At 38.3% G+C, this 20,506-nt stretch overlaps 1 protein-coding gene across 1 annotated transcript in view; it reads right to left on the reverse strand.

Moving 5' to 3' along the window:
* Positions 1 to 426: 426 nt before the first annotated feature.
* The window catches only part of LOC115216545 (importin-5), a 119,686-nt gene continuing 99,606 nt past the window's right edge, over positions 427 to 20,506 (reverse strand). The window contains exons 21-28 of the mRNA XM_029786003.2: positions 19,210 to 19,321; positions 17,003 to 17,058; positions 15,168 to 15,290; positions 13,258 to 13,332; positions 11,597 to 11,741; positions 9,331 to 9,559; positions 6,226 to 6,367; positions 427 to 1,110 (exon numbers count right to left, since the gene is read on the reverse strand). Of these exons, the coding sequence (XP_029641863.1) occupies positions 1,012 to 1,110; positions 6,226 to 6,367; positions 9,331 to 9,559; positions 11,597 to 11,741; positions 13,258 to 13,332; positions 15,168 to 15,290; positions 17,003 to 17,058; positions 19,210 to 19,321 (981 nt within the window). The 3' untranslated portion in view covers positions 427 to 1,011. The remainder of the gene's footprint in view (positions 1,111 to 6,225; positions 6,368 to 9,330; positions 9,560 to 11,596; positions 11,742 to 13,257; positions 13,333 to 15,167; positions 15,291 to 17,002; positions 17,059 to 19,209; positions 19,322 to 20,506) is intronic.

Raw genomic sequence — 20,506 nt, forward strand, 5'->3', positions numbered from 1 at the left:
ATGCTGGGGAAAATGCTCAGTGGCATTTCATTTGGTCTTTACATTCTGGGTTCAAATACTGCTGGGGTCAACTTTGCCTGACATCCTTTCGAGAGTCAATAAAATAAGTATTGGGGTTGATTTAATCAACTTAGCCTCTCTCCTGCAAAACTGCTGGCCTTGTGCCAAAATTTGAAACCAATATAAAGTCTTTATCTCCATGTCTTGACAAGCCATTTGAGAATTCTTCGCATTGGATGCTGGGGTGGTACAAAAACAGATAAGAACAAAAAACAGCAAAAAAAGAGGAAAAAAAAAAGAGTCATATATATATATGTGTGTATATATATATTTTTTAAATTACATAGAATATAAAGAGAATTCAAATCTTAGATGGTTCGGAACAAGTTAGAGTTAAGAAAAATAAAATAAATAAAATACTTTATATCTTGAGAATAGTTTTCTTGTTTATTGTTTTGAATGAGCCAAGCTTATTAAGTTTTTCTTGCTTTTTTTTCTTTTCATATCAATATTGCATTCTGTTTTTGTTATTGTTGTTGCTCAAATAAAGCCCACAAAATTGTTAATGCATAAGGAGGGGGTTGGTGGAAAAAAAAAAAAAACAACTGAAATAGGTAGGGCTTTCAATCAGTAGAAACCGAAAGAATAAAACATTGAGAGAGGAGAAAGGTATATATAGAGAGAAGGTGTATGCATAAGGTGTGTATATTTGGGTAGAGGACTAAATTGTGATTTCAGCCTCAATGGTTATTCCAGTATAATATATATATATGTATATATATTATATATATTCATGTACATATATATGTATGTGGCTATATATATGTGTGCGTGTGTACATTTACACACATATAAATATATATAAATATATATATGTATATATACATCTATATGAATGCATATATGTGTGTGTATATATTAAATTTAATATATGCAGAAAGACAGGGGGGATTAAGAGGTAAGAGGAAGTGTCACGCTGGAATTGTGAGCTTTGCCTGCAATCTTTTCTTGTTAGTTATTCATGGGTGGAGCGGCAAGCACAGCTGATAAAGTGTTTCTTTGGTTGTCAGATAACTGCGAGATGCATGCATTAAATAAGTCCGCATTTGTCTGAAAAAGAAACACAGAGAAAATATATATGTTTGTATGTATGTATGTATTTATTATATGTAAAATCATATCAAATTATTACCTCATTTATAAAAAAAATAATCACAGGGATATAAGAGTGAGTGGTGAATGTGGAAGCAGTAACGGAGATAAGTTTAGGTGTACTGCCACCCAACTTTCATTCATTCATTTTTACTTCTAGCATGGATTGGACAATACTTATCACTGAGGTATTACTGTACAGCTAGATCATCATCATCATCATTTAATGTTTGCTTGCCATACAGCATGGGTCAGGCAGATTGGCAAGATTCAATGAGCCCGTATCAGATTTCACATGGTTTCTATAGCCTGTTGCCCTTCCTAACATCAACCCATTTTACAATGTGTACTGGGTGCCTTTTTTTACCCTGTGACCCCAGCATTAATGAAATCCCCTAGTAACTTGCAAGAGAAAGTAAAGAAAGGAAAAGGGAAAAGCCCCTCAACAGAACAGGAATGTATTAATGCTCTTCCTTTTTTCTAACCCAAACCTGATTTCGCAGTGAGAAATTATTATTCATTCCATGTCTTTGAAAGCACTAAGCTACAAGACAGATATTTAATAAGGTATGTCAACATAATGTCATAATTATTTTGCTCAATGCCTTCATGCAAGGACAAAGGAATGTAAGCATTGTAACTTAAGACACAAGCATATGTGACAGGCTTCACTAGAAGTGAAACAGAACTTGTGGAGTTAGAAAGTAAACTCAACATCCAGAGCTTTACCTGTGTCTATATTACAACCCTTTGCTATGGTATTTCTAGTGAGATATAATGTCTTTGTTTCAGTTAATTTTGAAAGTAATGAAAAATGTATTAAAGTAGCTTTGTCATTAAGTAAGCTGTTATTTAGAACATAAATTGGATCTTTTCGGTTTGAACGGCAGTTTTTTCTAGCGGTGTCATATGAAATTGTCACCCATAATTATGACCCTAGTATTGATCTATTGCATTTCAATCTATTTTAGGGTTAGGGGTGGGGAGAAGGGTATCTTTTTTTCTTCACAAATGTAAATAAACCCAATCTGTTTCTAAAACAGAGGGACATATTCATACGGCACAGAATTTTTTCACCTCAATAGATGTCATTGATTGGTTGAAATTGAAGATAAAAAAACAACAAATATCTTACAAACTATAGAATTTTCTCAATAAAGCCAAGAGAAAAAGATGTTTTATAAATACATTCTACCAGTATACGAAGTTTAAAATTTTTTAGTTACCTAGAAATTATGTTAAAAACTACCGTTCAAACTGAATAGATCCCATAAATTAGCATGAAATTTTAATGAACGGTTCTAAATTAGACCATGTTAACCCATTAGCATTTAAACCAGCTATATCTGCTCTGGCCTCTCACATCTACCTTACAATGTTATTCTAAAAACAATCACATCGCTGAAATCTTGAAGCTATGAGATAATGCATAATTAATTCAAAACAATGTGAATACATTAGTATTACATTGTCAGAATAATTCGAATGCTTAGAGGGTTGAAATAAGGAGTTTGTCTCAAAAACAAAACAAAAATAAAAACAGGTACAGACTTAGGCAGTTTATTATCAAAAGGGTTAATAAATGCAAAACAAAAACACACTAGTCAGTGACATCATGATGCCTCTACACATTATTATTAGTATTATTATTATTATTATTATTTGAGGTAAATCCGAGGCGTGGTTATTGCTAGTTGAAAATTATTATTATTATTATTATTAACAACTAGAATATGGACAGAAGGCTGATAATATTTAATACCTCTCTCTATCTATTTAGAGTTGCACAGAACAAACTATTCCTCAGCTTCAGTAGCAGCACTTATCTTTACTAACAAGGAAAATATGGATAACTGGGTGACCGCAGTTAACCGTCAGGAAAGGTTTAACAACATATATTTATAAACCACTGTTAGGTGTAGGCATGGCTAAGCAGTTAAGGTCTGTTCCATAGTGCACTATCTTGGGCAAATGTCTTCTACTATAGCCCTGGGCTGACTAAAGCCTTGTAAGTGGATTTAGTAGACAAGAAACTGAAAGAAACCTGTTGTGCATTTGTACATAGCTGTGTGTGTGAGTGCGCGCACACATACACGCTTACGTCTTGACACCACATAGTGGTTATAAACAAGTATCACCTTCCTAGAACTAATGCTTGTTTCCAGTCTTCTGTGAAACAAATACCAGCCATGGGAAAATATTACCTTGCTTGGAAACTAGTGAGAGCTGATGACAGGAAAGGCATCTGGCCATAAAAAGTCTACCACAACAAAATCTGCTTCACCCATGTAAGCACAGAAAAGTGAACATTATGATGATGATGTAGTTGTTCACCTGCAGCTCAACACTGAGAATTCTTAATTTATGATCAAGAGCATTTAGAATCCATTTCTGTGGCTGTTTAAAACACCATCTGCTTTTGTATGTTAACATGGACTTTCCATCTTTGTCTCTTGGCAGGCCATTTTGGAACTCCTTCACCTCAATGCTGGATTGGTACAAGAACGAGTGTGCTGTTGGCACGTAAAAAGCACCCACTACACTCTCGGAGTGGTTGGCGTCAGGAAGGGCATCCAGCTGTAGAAACACTGTCATATCAGACTGGAGCCTGGTGCAGCCTTCTGGCTTCCCAGATCCCCGGTCAAACCGTCCAACCCATGCTAGCACGGAAAACGGATGTTAAACGATGATGATGATGAATACCAAGCACTGGGGCTCCTGTGGTTTCTAATCTTAACTGATTGGAAGTGTTATCATGTACATTATTTGTCTTGGCATAGCAGATGAGCTACAGCAAACATTCTGCTCAATACCACAGATTTGCTAGTTAATTGCTAGACCCCTACCAGTTGAGCATGTCTCTTAGTGGCTGATGATATGTGCATCTCTGATCACATGCAGAAGTAGTGGGGAAGCATCATAGCCATGTGTTGAGAGGAATTCTTTGGGGTTTGAATAAGTCACCTCAGGAAACAAGTATTTTGTCCAACATACTTAAACCACCCTTATTCAGGGACCTTTTGAGCAGGATGGGCTACGCAATCTGTAGAAAATTTTAACTGGGCCCCCACCTGCAAGGTCATACACCGTTTATCTTGATATGAGATCACCAGGTCATGTACATATAGTTGTGATGCAAGTGCCTGGTGTACCCTTATCAGGCAGGTAGTCATGATGGGTACATTTGCCTTTTAATGGGTTCGTAGAACTACATTCATTGATGTTAAAACATTTGGTTGCTATTTCTAGTAAGCTGATCTAACGAGATTATGTAGAGGCCCTCCACTTAATCATTCAGGCACGGTAGTGGTTGAATATATTCTTAAGTCCACCATTTCGCCAATTGCAGCAGTTTACAAGCTTCACCACTAATTCAGTTCTCAACTGAATTGCAAACTGTTAATAGTTTTAAAGAGGATACCTCCTCAGCTACACTTTGGCATAAACAGGTTGAGATTTGGTTCAGTAGAAAAAAAGTTATATCAAGATGTCTGTGACCTGGGGGGAAGGGGGTAAGGCAGATATTTATCTTCAATTAACATAAATTTTAAAATTTTAAATGATAAGTATACTTTTCTTAGGCTTAAATGATAGAAAAATGCATGAAGAATTCAGAATCGTTAGTCACATTGAACAAAAATTAGTACAAAAACGGGTATGAGGTAAAATGCTACGAAATTTAATGTCAGGAAGGGAGTAATGCTTAAGCAATAAGAATAAAGAATATATTTCTAAAATGAATGTTTACATTCTAAGTTGGTGAGCTGGCAGAAATGTTAGCACACCAGGTGAAATGCTTAGTAGTATTTCGTCTGTCTTTAGGGGGTTTGTCTGTTGGTGCTGGTATCATGTAAAATGTACCAAGTACATTCTGTAAAGTGGTTGGCATTAGGCGGGGCATCTAACTGTAGAAACTATACTGAAACAGACAATGGAACCTAGTATGGCTCCTGGACTTGTCAGCCCCTGTAAAACTGTCCAACCAATGCCAGCATGGAAAACAGAGGTATGATGATGATCATCATCATCATTATTTAATGCCCATGTCCCATGCTGGCATGGGTTGGATGGTCTGACAGGAACCGATGTACCAAGCTCCAATATTTGCTTTGGCATAGTTTTTTATGGCTGGATACCCTTCCTAATGCCTTCAAACAGAAAACCCAGAGGTATTTACTCTGCCACAAAGAGAATGAATGCATTCTCTATTACAAACAATGCCTCAAACACAGGGCAGGTTACGTTCTAGGAGAGTCTTGTTCATTTCCCTAGGTATGCATTAAATGTAAGTCGGTGGGAATCATCGTCGTTTAATGTCCGCTTTCCATGCTAGCATGGGTTAGACGGTTTGACTGTGGGCTGGCGAACCAGATGGCTGCACCAGGCTCCAGTCTTGATCTGGTGGTACTGGCAACGACCTCGCTCGAAATTTTTACACTTGCCAACGGCACAGGTGCCAGCAAGGCGATGCTGGTAGCGATCCCGCTCGAATGGTGCCTCCTACATGCCACCGGCACGGAAGCCAGTTAGCCGCTCTGGCAACGATCACACTCGGATGGTGCTCTTAGCACCCTACTAGCACGGTGGTGCCTCCTACATGCCACCGGCACGGAAGCCAGTTAGCTGCTCTGGCAACAATCACGCTTGGATGGTGCTCTTAGCACCCCTACTAGCACGGGGCACAAGTGCCAGTAAGGCGAAGCTGGCAATGATCACACTCGAATGGTGCCCTTTATGTGCCACTAGCATGGAAGCCGGTTAGCCGCTCTGTCTACGATCATGTTCATATGGTGCTTGCGCCTGTCATCAAATTTCATTTTGATTTCACTTGCCTATAACTATAACCAAAAATCAAGAGTGAAATGTAAATTTGATGGAAGCTTACCTCTACCATTTGTAGTACTCACTAACAAAATCTAGAGGTTTTCCTAAGTACCCACATGTGTATATGAAAATGTTTAAACCTACCCACTAATGGTGAACTAATTAGACATAGCTGAGAGACAGACAAGACAGAAAAAGAGTCATATTGACAGCAGGAGATAGCAAATAAAACAAAAGACAAATTTTTACCTGGGCTTGCCTCAGAATATTGAGCATTCTTTGATAAACAGGATTATCTGCTTTCAAAACTTCTTTGTGAAAAGTTGTTGCCATAATGTCGAAAATTCTGGGTAAGTTGTTGTTATTTTCTCCGAGAATTATCACATTGTTTCTGAAATAAAAATTAATAATAAAAGTAAAAGTAGTAAATCTCTTGGACAAGGATTCATACAGCTGAGGTGCTCAGGTTTCTACGGCGCATAATTGACTGAAACCACAACATCCCCACCCTGAACAGGATTCCAGCCTGTTGTAGTATTGCTGGGTGGATTGGCGCAACGTGGGATGAAGTGCTTTGCTCAGGAAAGCGACACACCACCCAATTCAAGATTTTGCAACCTTGAGTGCCACACTCTAACCATAAGGCCACATGCTTTCACAAATTAGAAGTAAAAGGTAGGAAACATTAATTCAAGATATGAAGTAACTACATTTGTCGTCGTCATCATCCTCATCGTTTAACGTCCACTTTCCATGCTAGCATGGGTTGGACGAAACAGATGGCTGCACCAGGCTTCAATCTTGATCTGGCAGAGTTTCTACAGCTGGATGCTCTTCCTAACGCCAACCACTCCGAGAGTGTAGTGGGTGCTTTTACGTGCCAGTCAGGCGGTACTGGCAACGACCTTGCTCGAATCTTTTACACATGCCATCAACACAGGTGCCAGTAAGGCGATGCTGGTAAAGATCACGCTCGAATGGTGTCTTTTACGTGCCACCGGCACGAAGGCCAGATAGCTGCTCTGGCAACGATCACGCTCAGATGGTGCTCTTAATACCCTACTAGTACGGGGCTTGAGTGCCAGTAAGGCGACACTGGTAACAATCACGCTCGAATGGTGCATTTTAAGTGCCACTAGCATGGAAGCCGGTTAGCCACTCTGTCAATGATCACACTCGTATGGGGCTCTTTGCACCCCGCTAGGATGGACGCCAGTCATCGAATTTGAGTTTGATTTTGATTTTGATGCATTCACAAAAAGAATTCTAAAAATGTATTCCAAAATAAGTAAAATGGTAAAAATTAAGAAACAAAATTACACAGTACCTGGGGCAAGTGTATTCTATTATAGCCCCAGACTAACAAATGCCCTGTGAGTAGATTTGGTAGTGGAAGCATGCCATGTATATGTGAGTGCATGTGTGTGTTTAGGGGCAGTTTCTGCTCCTCCCGTACTGAACCACTTGACAACCAGCACTGGTTTGTTTACACCCCTTAACTTAGCAGTTTGGTGAAAGACACCAAAAGAATAAGTAGTAGACTTAAAACCCTTCAAGACAGTGCTCCAGCATGGCTACACTCCAATGGCAAATAAATAAAAAATAAAAGATAAAGAAGATACACTGATGTATCTTATATGTTGTTATTTAGCCCATGGTAGTCTTTACTAAGCAGAATATGGTCAAAGGCATTCTTTCCATAATCATTCTGGTTTTATGTTATTCAGACAGGTTATTTCAGATTGTATCGCTCAATATTAAGGTGCAAGAATGGTTGTGTGGTTAAGAAACTTGTTTTCCGGTCATGTGGTGTTGGATTCAGTCTTACTGTGTAGCACTTGTGCCAAGTGCCTGCTATTATAGCACCAAGTAAAGCAAAGTCTTATGAGTGGATTTGGTAGATGGAAACTGAAAGACTGTTCTCTGTGTATGCACGTTCTTATCTGAGCATCGCATGATGATTGCAATTAAGCATCCCTGTCATACAAATGTTATTTATTTTCAGTTTTCTGTGAAAAATATATTTGACCATGGGAAACAGGCGAGGGTTGACAACAGGAAGGGCATCCAGCTGTACAGATGCTGCCTCAACAAATTCTGTCCGACCCATGCAAGCATGGAAAAGTGGATGTTAAATAATGATGGCAATAGAATTATGATTTGAGATTTGGCTTGTGCCATGTAAAAAGCACCTGCGCTAACGCAACATAAAATGCACCCATGCTCGTACCACATAAGAGGCACTCATGCTGGCGCTATAATAATAATGAAATTATTGTATACAGTGCTCAGGTGCACCACAACTTGTCAAAAGTGCATATAAAGTATATGCAGTAACGTAAAAATGTCTGGAAAGCAAACAGTGTATGAGTCAGATACATGCTTGTGTGTGTATGGAGGGGAGAAAATGAGGTGTAGTGTTGGCGAATCTCAGGAAGCATGGAAGTTTTGAAGGATGCAGTGCTCCGACAAATAACAACTGATGCCGGCAGTCTGTTCCATGAATATCAATAATTTTCTTGCAAAAATATAATATAAAAAAAAAAAAAAAAAAAACAGAAAGGGAGAGAGAGAGAGATGGAAGGCAAAGTTGAACTTTCTTTCAAAGTCATGGGAGCTGTGCTGTTTTCTGACTTTATAAACATGTCCACGGGTGTTAGACAGGTGGAGTTTGAAAAGGTGCTCAGAGTTATTGTTAGTAAGATACTTAATAATTTTATGGGTGTCTGCCAAGTCAGCTGCCAGACGTCGGAGTTTCAATGCATCCATGCCCAGGGAAGTAAGGCGTTCAGAATATGGCAAATGCCTGATGGAGGGTATTCTCTTGGTTTGTGTCAGCATCACAGAAAAAGCACCCAGTACACACTGTAGAGTAGTTGGCATTAGGAAAGGCATCCAGCCTTGGAAACCATGCCAAAACAGATGACTGGAGCCTGATGCAGCTCTCCAGCTTGTCAGCTCCTGTCAAACTATTCAACCCATGTCAGAATGGAAAACAGACGTTAAATGATAATTAAGATGATGATTCTTATTTCTTTACTGCCCACAAGGGGCTACACACAGAGGGGACAAACAAGGAGAGACAAGCGGATTAAGTCGATTATATCGACCCCAGTGCATAACTGGTACTTGTTTAATCGACCCCGAAAGGATGAAAAGCAAAGTCGACCTTGGCGGAATTTGAACTCAGAACGTAGCGGCAGATGAAATACCGCTAAGAATTTCGCCCAGCGTGCTAACAATTCTGCCAGCTCGCCGCCTTATGGTTGTGATGATGATTCTGTCAGGTCAAACAACATATAAAGGCTACTTTATTTTTATGTTTGCAAATTGAATACAAGAATGTATACTTACATTTGAATTAGATCACAAAGGTAGTTGTAGACATGCTCTGCTTCGTCTTCGTCTTCCCAAATTGGCAACCAGCTGAGCCAATGAGGCAGAATATCATCTACGTTGACGTGGTTTGGACAATATTTGCAGATTTTGGTAACAGCTGAAATGATGTTCTCTGTGGCACTAAGGTTTTCTGGTTCTCGAGAATCTTGTAGTTGGATTACTTTCACTAACATTGGTAAAGATTCTGGCAGAAAGGAAATGCAAAATCTTGATGAACAATTGAATACAAAGACACACTCACTGATGACATTGTATTCTTAACAACAAAAATTTTGATCCCCTAAAACGGGCCTTCCTCTTCAGGTCCAAAAATATATTTCAGGTATGGTTTTATGGTTTTATGCTTTGCAACCTCTGTTTTGGGTTCAGTTCCACTGATGGTATTAGTATTCCTCTTAAATACGGCTCTCATTCCAGCCACTGTCACTGAGTTCAATCTTCTCCCTCCATCCAACATGCCCCACAAAGCAACAAAATGTTTTCATGTCTTCCACCTTCATACCGTTTCCAAGATTCAACTCAACATTCCTCACAGCTGCAGCTCCCTCTATAACATATGTCACCCCATCCCCCGTTAATCCTTGCTCTAGGACAATTAAACAGCCTTAAAATGCTTATTCTATTTAGCAAAGAGACAGATAGAGAGAGGGGATATTTTCTTGTTTTGATCACAAATTTTGAAATTTTCATGCTGAATCTGATATTGTGATCCATTTAACCATTTTGATACCAACCCACCTGAAACCACCTCTGGGTCTATAAGTACAAATGTCTTGTTTTCATAAGTTTTGAATTAACATCTTCCACCAAACCTTAGTGACAATTTATGTTCCTAACACTAGCTGAATGATAACTAAGTTATTTTTACTAAATTCTTTGTTATATTTTAAAAAATTGAAAGAAACACAGCATCTCAAAAGAAATACAGTAACAAAAGGGTTAATCCAGCAAAATTTTAGAAAAATGTGACAGATATTTAAATTTTGATAAATTTTTACCCAATCAAAAAACAAGACTTCGAAGCTAGAATTTTCTGTGTGTGAGAGACAGTGAGAGAGAGAGGGGGTGTAAATATATATGTATATAGAGAGGTAAATTTGGTGATCTGAAAGTTGAGTTATTTCTTGTATCAAAATATATTTTTTGATCACTATTTACTGAAAACCTTCTCCTTGCGATACTCTCTTTTACTTGTTTCAGTCAGGTGACTGTGGCCATGCTGGAGCACCACCTTTAGTCGAGCAAAATCGACCCCAGGACTTATTCTTTGTAAGCCTAGTACTTATTCTCTTTGGCCGAACCGCTCAATTACGGGGACGTAAACACACCAGCATTGGTAGTCAAGCGATATGGGGGGGGGGGCACACAAACGTATACACACACATACACATGACGGGCTTCTTTCAGTTTCTGTCTACCAAGTCCACTCACAAGGCTTTGGTCAGCCCGAGACTATAGTAGAAGACACTTGCTTAAAGTGCCATGCAGTGGGACTGAACCCAGAACCATGTGGCTGTGAAGCAAGCTTCTTAGCACACACCCACGCCTGTGCCTGTTTTTAAAATTTTTCTATTAGTAGGTCAAGTGAGTATGTAAGGCCATTCAGTGGCATTGAACCTGGAACCATGTGGTTCATAAGTAAGCTACTTACCACACAGCCACTCCTATGCCTAGGATGTAGATTTTGAAAATCAAATCTATTTTTCTCAAGGATGCAATTTCAGAGCCTTTCAGTGGTATACAAACATACACTCTCATTAATATAGTAAATATGTGATGTAACATTAATGTTTGTTTTATGTTGTTTATTTAAGATTAACCTGAAGGATTACTCAATACTTTTTAGTAGAGTACACATTTACTAAACTTTTACAAGAAACAGGCTGATCATGACTATATGTGTGTACATACATACACATATATATTCAATTATATATAAGGAATGGTGGACTTCTGCTTAGCTTCTGTCAGCTAAATTTTATGCACATGATAGTGGTTGGCCCAGGGTCAGAATACAAGATGCTTACTGAAAGGGCCAAGCAATGCAATAAAACCAAGAAAAATCTAATTAAGAAGCAAATTTCTTCACCATATAGCTATAGCATTTGATTTGTTTTTGTTTTTTGTCCATGCTCTCTTTAAACATAGTTAGATGATAAACAAACAAAAACAGGTGGAACCAGAAGACGGAATATGTAAAAGGATGGATTAAATAACTCACCGACACAGACTTGATGAAAAACAGGTTCTGCAAACATTGCCATGACACCAATGCCGTAAGATGCAGCCTGGCGAACTTCAGGACGTTTATCACAGATTGACTGAACCATTTGGGGCACAAAAAAGTCTCTGTACTTAATTGCTGCCTAATAAAATAAAAAGTAACGAAAGAACAAGACTGAATTATAAAATACTTTGATATTTACATTTCTCCTTTTAAGGTATAAAAAAAGTAACAATAGAAGTAGAAGCAGTAATTAAAATAATAGTATTAAACAATATTTTCTATAGGCACAAGGCCTGGAAATTAGTGAGAGGGGTAGTCAACTACAGTCAATCCCAGCACTGAAATGGTATTTATTTCATCGACCCTGAGCTTGGAGTGTTATGAGCCAGAAGAAATACCACAAAAGTATTTTGTGCAGCATGTTCACAATTCTGCTGCCTTAGTAATAATAACAACAATCCTTTCTACCACAGGTACAAGGCCTGAAATATGGTGGGAAAAGGACAGTCAATTACAGCAATTCCAGTACTCAAAGAACTGGAACTTATTTTATTGACTCCGAAAGGATAAAAGGCACACTTGACTTCAGCAGTATTTCAATGTAAAGACAGACAAAATGTTTAGTAGCATTTTGTCCAGTGTGCTAACAATTTTGCCAACTCACCAGATCCAACTTAAAATAATAATTTTCTTTTAAAGCAATGATAACAAGGGTTTACTTTCTGTTTCTCAAAATTTTCTTGCTTTGAGTTTTAAGTGTTTGTAGCTATCCACCTGTTTTGGGGAGGCTCAGCAACTGTAGTAAATTTCATAGTAAGGTAGGGCACTATACAAAACAGTTTTCTGTTATATCCTTTCTTCATATGACATTCCATAGGCTTTGCATTTGAAGCCATTTTGTGCCATACCTTATCAAAACATTTTAACCCTACTGTGGGATAATAAGACCATAATTACCTGCTCTATATGTATGTGTTAATAACTGGACTACCATCATCATCATCATCTAATGTCCGCTTTCCATGCTAGCATGGGTTGGACGGTTTGACTGTGGGCTGGCGAACCAGACGGCTGCACCAGGCTCCAGTCTTGATCTGGCAGAGTTTCTACAGCTGGATGCCCTTCCTCACGCCAACCACTCTGAGAGGGGACCAGTCAGGTGGTACTGGCAACGACCTTGCTCGAATTTTTATTTTTATTTTTTTTACACATGCCAACGGCACAGGTGCCAGTAAGGCGATGCTGGGTTATATGCAATCTAAAATGTGCTACCATTTACTGACTTTTAACTAGACATAATGGCAAGCATCACATTTACTGCTCAATAATTCAAGCATGTTTCCAGAAAGATGCCCCACTCCGACTGATTAAAATTTTTTTTTTATTATCTCAAATCTATTTTGGTTTCTGTACTTCTGAAATCAATCAAATTAGTAACAGCCAATAAAATATGTACTGGGTTAATTCCAATTGATCTATATACTTGAAGGTGATGTCCTAGTATGGTCACAGTTTAAAAGACTGCAATCAATAAAAGAATTAAAATAAGGGTTGCAATTAAGGGTCATATATAATTATACAAATACAACAAACGCGTAGTCCAATATAAATAAATGACTTTTAGAAACAGACAAAGTAAAAGAGTTTGTACTTACGACATCTGTATGTTCAACAACATCATCCCAAACACACAACCCCCATTGTCGGTCAGCCCAGGGTCGGTCTGGATTCTGTGGTGGTGATAATAGAAATAACAGATGAAATGATAAAATCCACCAAATTTATATTTATTACTGAAAACATCAAGAATCTCCAATTGTCTCTGAATGAGAGAGAGGGAGAGAGAAACAGATAGGTGTATGCATAGCCATGGGGTTAATATATTTACTTTGCAATCATGTTTCCCAATTTAATCTTTCAATGTACCACTTTGGATAAAGGTCTTCTACTGTAAACATGGGCTAATCAATACCTTGTGAATGGAATTTGGTAAGCAAAAATTATGTGGAAGCCTGTCGTGTGCGTGCACATGTGTTATTGCCTGAGCAATAACTGGAACACCAAATTATGTCCCTTTATCATAGGGTAAAAGAGTGACAGGATGGGGGAAAAACTTAGCCATTCTATGAAATATGTACAAAAACTGAAATATGGTCAGTATATTCAATTCAAGGTGCTGCCTCATCATGTATGCAAGTCTAATGACTGAAACCAATACTTGGATCTATAATAGTCATTTTGGACCAATGGAATTCTAGCACTTAAATTGTGGTTTCGATTGTTGGTACCAGCTCACAGCCACTTTGTATTCATACCAGAGAGGAATGCTGCCATACAGACTGCTAGATAAAAACTGAACTAATTATGCAACCTTTATACTTGTTTCAGCCATTCGACTGTGGCCATGCTGGAGCTCTGGCTTTTGTTGAACAAATCAACCCCAGGACTTATTCTTTGTAAGCCTAGTACTTATTCTATCGATCTCTTTTGCTGAACTGCAAAGTTATGGGTATGTAAACACACCAACATCAGTTGTCAAGCGGTGGTGGTGGTGGTGGGGAAACAAACACAGACACACAAATACATGTATGAAATCTGCGATGAGGAATCAGTTTCTGACTGAAGAACGAAGGCTTTGAATGACCCGTTGTCTGTTATGTTCGTCCCTTCGTGTATTTCACATTATTTATTTATGTAAAGGTTTATTATATATATATGATGGGCTTCTTTCAGTTTCTGTCTACCAAATCCACTCTCACGGTTTTGGTTAGTCCGAGGCTATAGTAGAAGACACTTGCCCAGCATGCCATGCAGTGGGACTGAACTCGCAGCCACTCCTGCACAATGTTATTTTGTATATTCCATATATCTAACGATACCAGCAAGTCTAAGAATCATACATTGGTCTCAAATTTTGAAACAGCGCCAACAATTTCGGTGGAGGCTAAGCCGATTACATCTATCCCAATGCTTTACTAGTACTCATTTTATTGATACTGAAAGGATGAAAGGCAAAGTCGACCTCAGCAGAACGTGAACTTAGAATGTAAAGATGGATGAAATGCCACGATTTTTCCGGTTCACTGAATCATACTTTAAAATTAGGACATTGTTGCTAGTTTGTCGCCATTTTCATCCTGCACTCATTCTTAATGTCGAAAGCCTTGCTTGAATACAGTCCCCTACCCTGATTGCTAAACACACCCCAATCAGCACCTAGGCCATGGAGACAACATCAAACTATCACTGATGTCAAGGATTCTGGTGTGACTGAATAGTTAAGAATCATGAGGTCGTATGTTCAATCCTGCTGTGTGGCGTCTTGAAATATTGCTATTTACCCATATAGCCACAAGCTGACTCAACATTCTGAGAGAAAATGGTAAATGGAAACTAGAAGCCTGTCAGATGGATTGTACCTGTGATTCAAAGGGCTTTATCAACCAAAGAGATTACATTTAATTAAACACCCTCACACACATTAAATACAACTACAAAAATTATAAGCATACAAGAGGCACTGAAAAGATTCAGATAACACAAGAAATTGAAAAATGGTACTTACTAGCAGCTTAGCAAAATGCTGTGACATTGTATCAAATATTGGAATAAAATCTTTTTTATGGGTACCAAACAATGCATGAATGATATCAGAAATTTTGCTCAAAATGTAAACATCTTCAAGGTCCTACAGAAATCAGAAAGGAGTCATAATCAGAATTTATATAAATGAGAAAACTACTCAACATGTTTTATTTCGCACATACTTAAAAAATATTTTTGAGAAAACTGAAATGTATGCAGACATGTTTGTTACTCAGTGCATGGCCTTTGGCTCCAACAATACATATTGAAGAGTGTGTTATGGAATATTAAACTGGACAATCAAGATTTTGTGTGGAAAATTATTACCAGGCATGATAGAAAAGGACAGCAGTAATATGGTCAGTGTTATGTGCCATGCAAAAAGAGGACACAGCAGCACTTTAGCTGAGCCCAAACTTCGCACACTAATTCCACTAAGGCCAATCTTAATGTAACAGATGTATAAGCCCCAGATCAAGCCAGATTAAAGCTGTTCCAATCATAACCAAATTGTATTTTTAGACATCTAGAAGCACATGGTCCAAGATCAAGAATACGTGTCGCCTGGTCCAGGAATTGTAACCACAATCTTATGATTACGAGTCCAATACCTCAACCACTCGGCCACATATGTCCATGATCCCAATGTATTCACAACAGACATTTTATGGATCTAAGGCAAGAGAAAGCTTTTAATAAAACTGCAAATTTCAAGCCTAAAATCAAATGCTCAAACATCCACAACTGCTCTGAACATGAATTTACTATATAAAAGAACGAAGCACTTTTGGAAACTTTTAAGAAAATTCCACTAAAATTTTCAGAATAAGACAAAATTTATCATTACAACAAAATTTGGGCCTTCAGTCCAGTAGTTGCTATAGACTGTAACTGAAGTGAATATTTTGCATTTAACTCAAGTTGGAGGCAGATATACAAATCCTTTTGCCAGCTATGGTAATAGCTTTTATTTACTATTAGTCTCTATAGAACTATGTTACTTACAAATAGCCATTTCAAATGTTTGTAATTATACAAACATCCGGTAATGAAGTTATTTAAATATCCTTGAAACCATGTCAAAAATACAGAATAAAATATTTTCTCAAATTATGAAAACATATCAGTGGTGCTACATATGGCAGTAGTGTGAAATTTGCAATGAACCACCAGTGGTACATGTGGTAGTGAGGATGTTAATTTTTTACCAAACTACACAGTTACTATTAGTGCTGATGTTACTACTGTCACAGCGTTAACTAGTTTTCTACTTTCTACAATGATTTCATCATCATCATCGTTTAACGTCCACTTTCCATGCTGGCATGGGTTAGACGGTTTGACTAGAACTGGTAAGCCGGAGGGCTGCACCAGATTCCAGTCTGATTTGGCATGATTTCTACAGCTGGATGCCCTTCCTAACACCAACCACTCCAAGAGTGTAATGGGTGCTTCTTACATGCCACCGGCACAGGTGGTATTTACATGACACCCGCAATGGCCATGACTATGATTTCATGGGCACCATTTACATGACACTGGCAACAGCCGCAACAACAATTTCACTTGGCTTGACAAATCTTCTTATGTACAGCATATCACCAAAGGTCTCAGTCATTTGTCATCACCTCCACGAGGCCTAACATTCAAAAATCATGCTACCAGCAAAAGCCTTAATAAAAAAGAGAAAATCCCAGAGAAGTGAAAGTGAAAATTGCTGGTGTTCAGTGTGAGATCCTCTCTGCCACCGACTTACACCAACATGGTACCATACTTTATCCATGCTTAAAACAATGACAAATATTTTTCACTGACCTCCTCTTGTAGTTCCTCTTCTGCTACTTCATCAAAATCTTCATCTTTTCTTCTTTCTGCAAACAAAGCATATAAAAAAATATTAGCATAACAGGAATAACAATGATAATCTTAATACTGCAAGATAAACTGGGCTTTGGCTTGACTTGCATCACTACCATTCCACAGGACCTTCATCATGTCCAATAAGTTCAGAAAAACTTTTATAATCATAGACTATTATTTTATCTAATAATATATTTTTCACCAACAGATGACAATGTTCCAGAATTGTCACAGCATATTGGTTGGAATCAACCAATACAAGATCCTCCAAATTCAGAATGCTTATGTCTTGCTCTAGACTATTTGTTAAGAAGGGCATCCAGCAGTAGAAACAATGCCAAAACAGACAGCAGAGCTTGGCACCGTCTTCTGACTTATCAACTCCTATCAAACCATCCGTCCCATGCCAGCATGGAAGATGGATGTTTAATAATGACGATAAATTCTTCCTCAAGGGATAATCAGTGCTATTGAATTCAGAAGTCGAGATCTTGATACTGTGATGTTCAAATATCTCTGAACGGTATCGGCAAAGTAAATTAATTAACATTTCAGCATCACTTTCACGTAACTTATTGCTGAAGACCCCTAAGCACCGCCCTGTTTGGATATAGTAGTAAGTAGCGGTAACAACCTTATGACTGATTAATTTTAAATCTAGAAATTTCTCATCTACTATGGTATATCCATCACAACTTTGCCTGATCCTGAACCCCCATCAGCTCTCCTTTGCCCCTTCTGATCAATGCAGCAGTACATATTTGTAGCTTTGCCCATACAGCTGTCTGTTTACATCTTTGCATTTTCACCTGTAGCTACCTGTATATCCAGCACTATGACCCATCTGCAGCTTTCTTACAGGTAGTCCTCAACATTCGTCTGTTCATCATCTGTACTCCGCAAACTTTTTGAAAATTCAAGGAGTACCAAAGTCAAATAGATAAATCTTGATAGCTGCCTATTTTGTCTTTTTTTAAATTTTTATGTGGAGCTCTTAACTACCCCCAAACTGCAGTAGATTTCAGTTTTAGGACACAATTCTCCATTTCCAGTTGTTGTCCACTTCCTATGCCACCAATGAGGCACATAATTCCTTTGTTGTCTTCTACTCTCTGTTAAGGGGGGAAGAGTCCCAGAGCTTTCAACTCCTCTAGGACAACTATATATGTGTGTGCATATATATAAGTAGATGTGGGTGTGTGTGTGTGTGTGTGTATATATATCATCATGACCGACCAGGCTATCAGATGTTGCTGCACATCGCTGGTGACAATGCGCTTCGCACTGTTTTAGCCTTCAAATGACACCAACCCTGCTGGGTAAGCGAGCAGGCCAACAGAAGAAAGAGTGAGAGAAAGACTACAGCAGGGATCACCACCACCCCCTGCCGGAGCCTCGTGGAGCTTTAGGTGTTTTTGCTCAATAAACACTCACAACGCCTGGTCTGGGAATCGAAACCGCGAGTTTGCTACCCTGACCACTGGGCCATTGCGCCTCCACACACACATATATATATAAGTAGATGTGCGTGTGTTTTTGTGTGTGTGTATGTGTGTGTGTGTATATATATATATATACCTATAAAGAGAGAGAGAGAGAGATGTGCATCTGTGTACCTGTATGAATGAGACTATGCAAGTCCATGAACTCCATTGCGTGTTTATTTATTGTTGCTGACATAGAGGATTATTTTGCAGTCTCTTTCAATTCTGAATTTTATGTTGTCACTGAACATGCAAAAAATAGTAGCCAAATCTCTCATAAATCACATCTTAGCATCTTAAGAAAGGCAGCACCACACCCAGTTCTAGTAACAATATGTCTAAAAGAAACAAAAAACAAAGAAGAAATGGTCATAGCTAAAATACCATTTGATCATGGTGATCAAATGATGCTTCAGCTATGATCAAAGCTGACTTGGAACTCAACGATGACAATTTAACAAGGCAACTAATAGTGTCAGCCGCTAGCTTTTATAAAAACAAACAGAAAGCTATTGGTTAGACCACTCACAAAACCTTGGTCTAACCAATAAACAGCAATATGAAATGGCAGAGATACTCTGAAAGTGTTGATAAAATAGAAACCCATCAATGCAACTGCCAAAGTAAGCATAAATCTAAATATATAAATATGCATGCATGTATGTATGTATCCCATACCTATTCTTTCTTCTTGCCGGCTGAAGTGTTCCTTCATGAATGAATCGATAATAGCAACCAGTTCGCACATATGATCTTGTGATAAGCAACCTTTGCCAAGACTTTCAATACACTGAAATAAAGAAAAAGAGAATGTAATAAAATAGAAATGAAATAGAGAAGAGAAGGATGGAGGAAAAGAAAGATGGAGTAACAAAGAGACAGAGGAAGTAAAATATGAGAGAGAGAGAGAGAGAGAGAGAGAGAGAGAGAGAGAGAGAGAGAGAGAGAGAGAGAGAGAGAGAGAGAAACGTATATAATAAAGATACAGAATAGGAAAATATATCTGTATAGCTCCACAATCTGTGTGACGTTATATTTTTCCTGTAATGCCAGAAGAGGAAGACAGCCTAAGAGGGGACCTGATCTGAATGCTGTTGCAACATAGTCAACTCCACTAAAGACATTCAAGAGTGGGGGGGAGTAGGTGGTATAAAACCAGATAAAGAGATTAAGTCAACCACCGAGGAACAGGAATTCTTCCTTCAGGTCTTTCACATATTTTGCCCTCTACCCAACTTTACTCACAAAACCTTGGTCTAACCAAGACTATTATAGGAGACATTTGTCTAAGGTGCCCTTGCAATGAGATTGAATTAAAATTTCTGACTCACATGGCCATGCCTTACTTTATTATGCACCCAAGTCTTTAGACTGCTGCCATCCTGGAGCACTGCTTTGAAGGGATTTAGGCAACCAAAATAACCCCGATACTTATTCTAGTGATTTCTATTTTTTATACTGCTAAGTTATGGGGCATAAACACAGACACTGTTGTCTTCGTGTGGTGCCAAATATAAAGACAGGCACATACAAACACACACACATACATACAGTGGGCTTCCACACACTTTCTGCCAACCAATTTCACTCAATGAATTGGTCGGTCTGAGACGATTAAAAGACACCTACACATGATGCCAAGCAACAGGACTGAACCTAAGACCACATGGTTGCAAAATGAATTCAATAACTCCACACGTTTCAAGTCTATCCAATTCCTCGCTGACTTATTTCAACGCTGTGAAAGGTACAGTTTGTTTGGGTTTCAATACCAGTATAACACTTTTTTTTTTTTTTTACTTGAAACTTCGCCTTTGTTTTTTTGGCACAGACCTAATTCATCAGACAAAACTTCAGGAAAAATCTTTTTTAATTCTTCTGATGACTTATTTGTACTGGTGGAAAACAATTCACATTTTCACAAAAAAGATTTATGGAGTGGTTCCATAAGTTAAATAATTCCATCCAGTCTGTT

Source organism: Octopus sinensis, linkage group LG10 (genome assembly GCF_006345805.1).
Source record: "Octopus sinensis linkage group LG10, ASM634580v1, whole genome shotgun sequence".
NCBI lineage: Eukaryota > Metazoa > Mollusca > Cephalopoda > Octopoda > Octopodidae > Octopus > Octopus sinensis.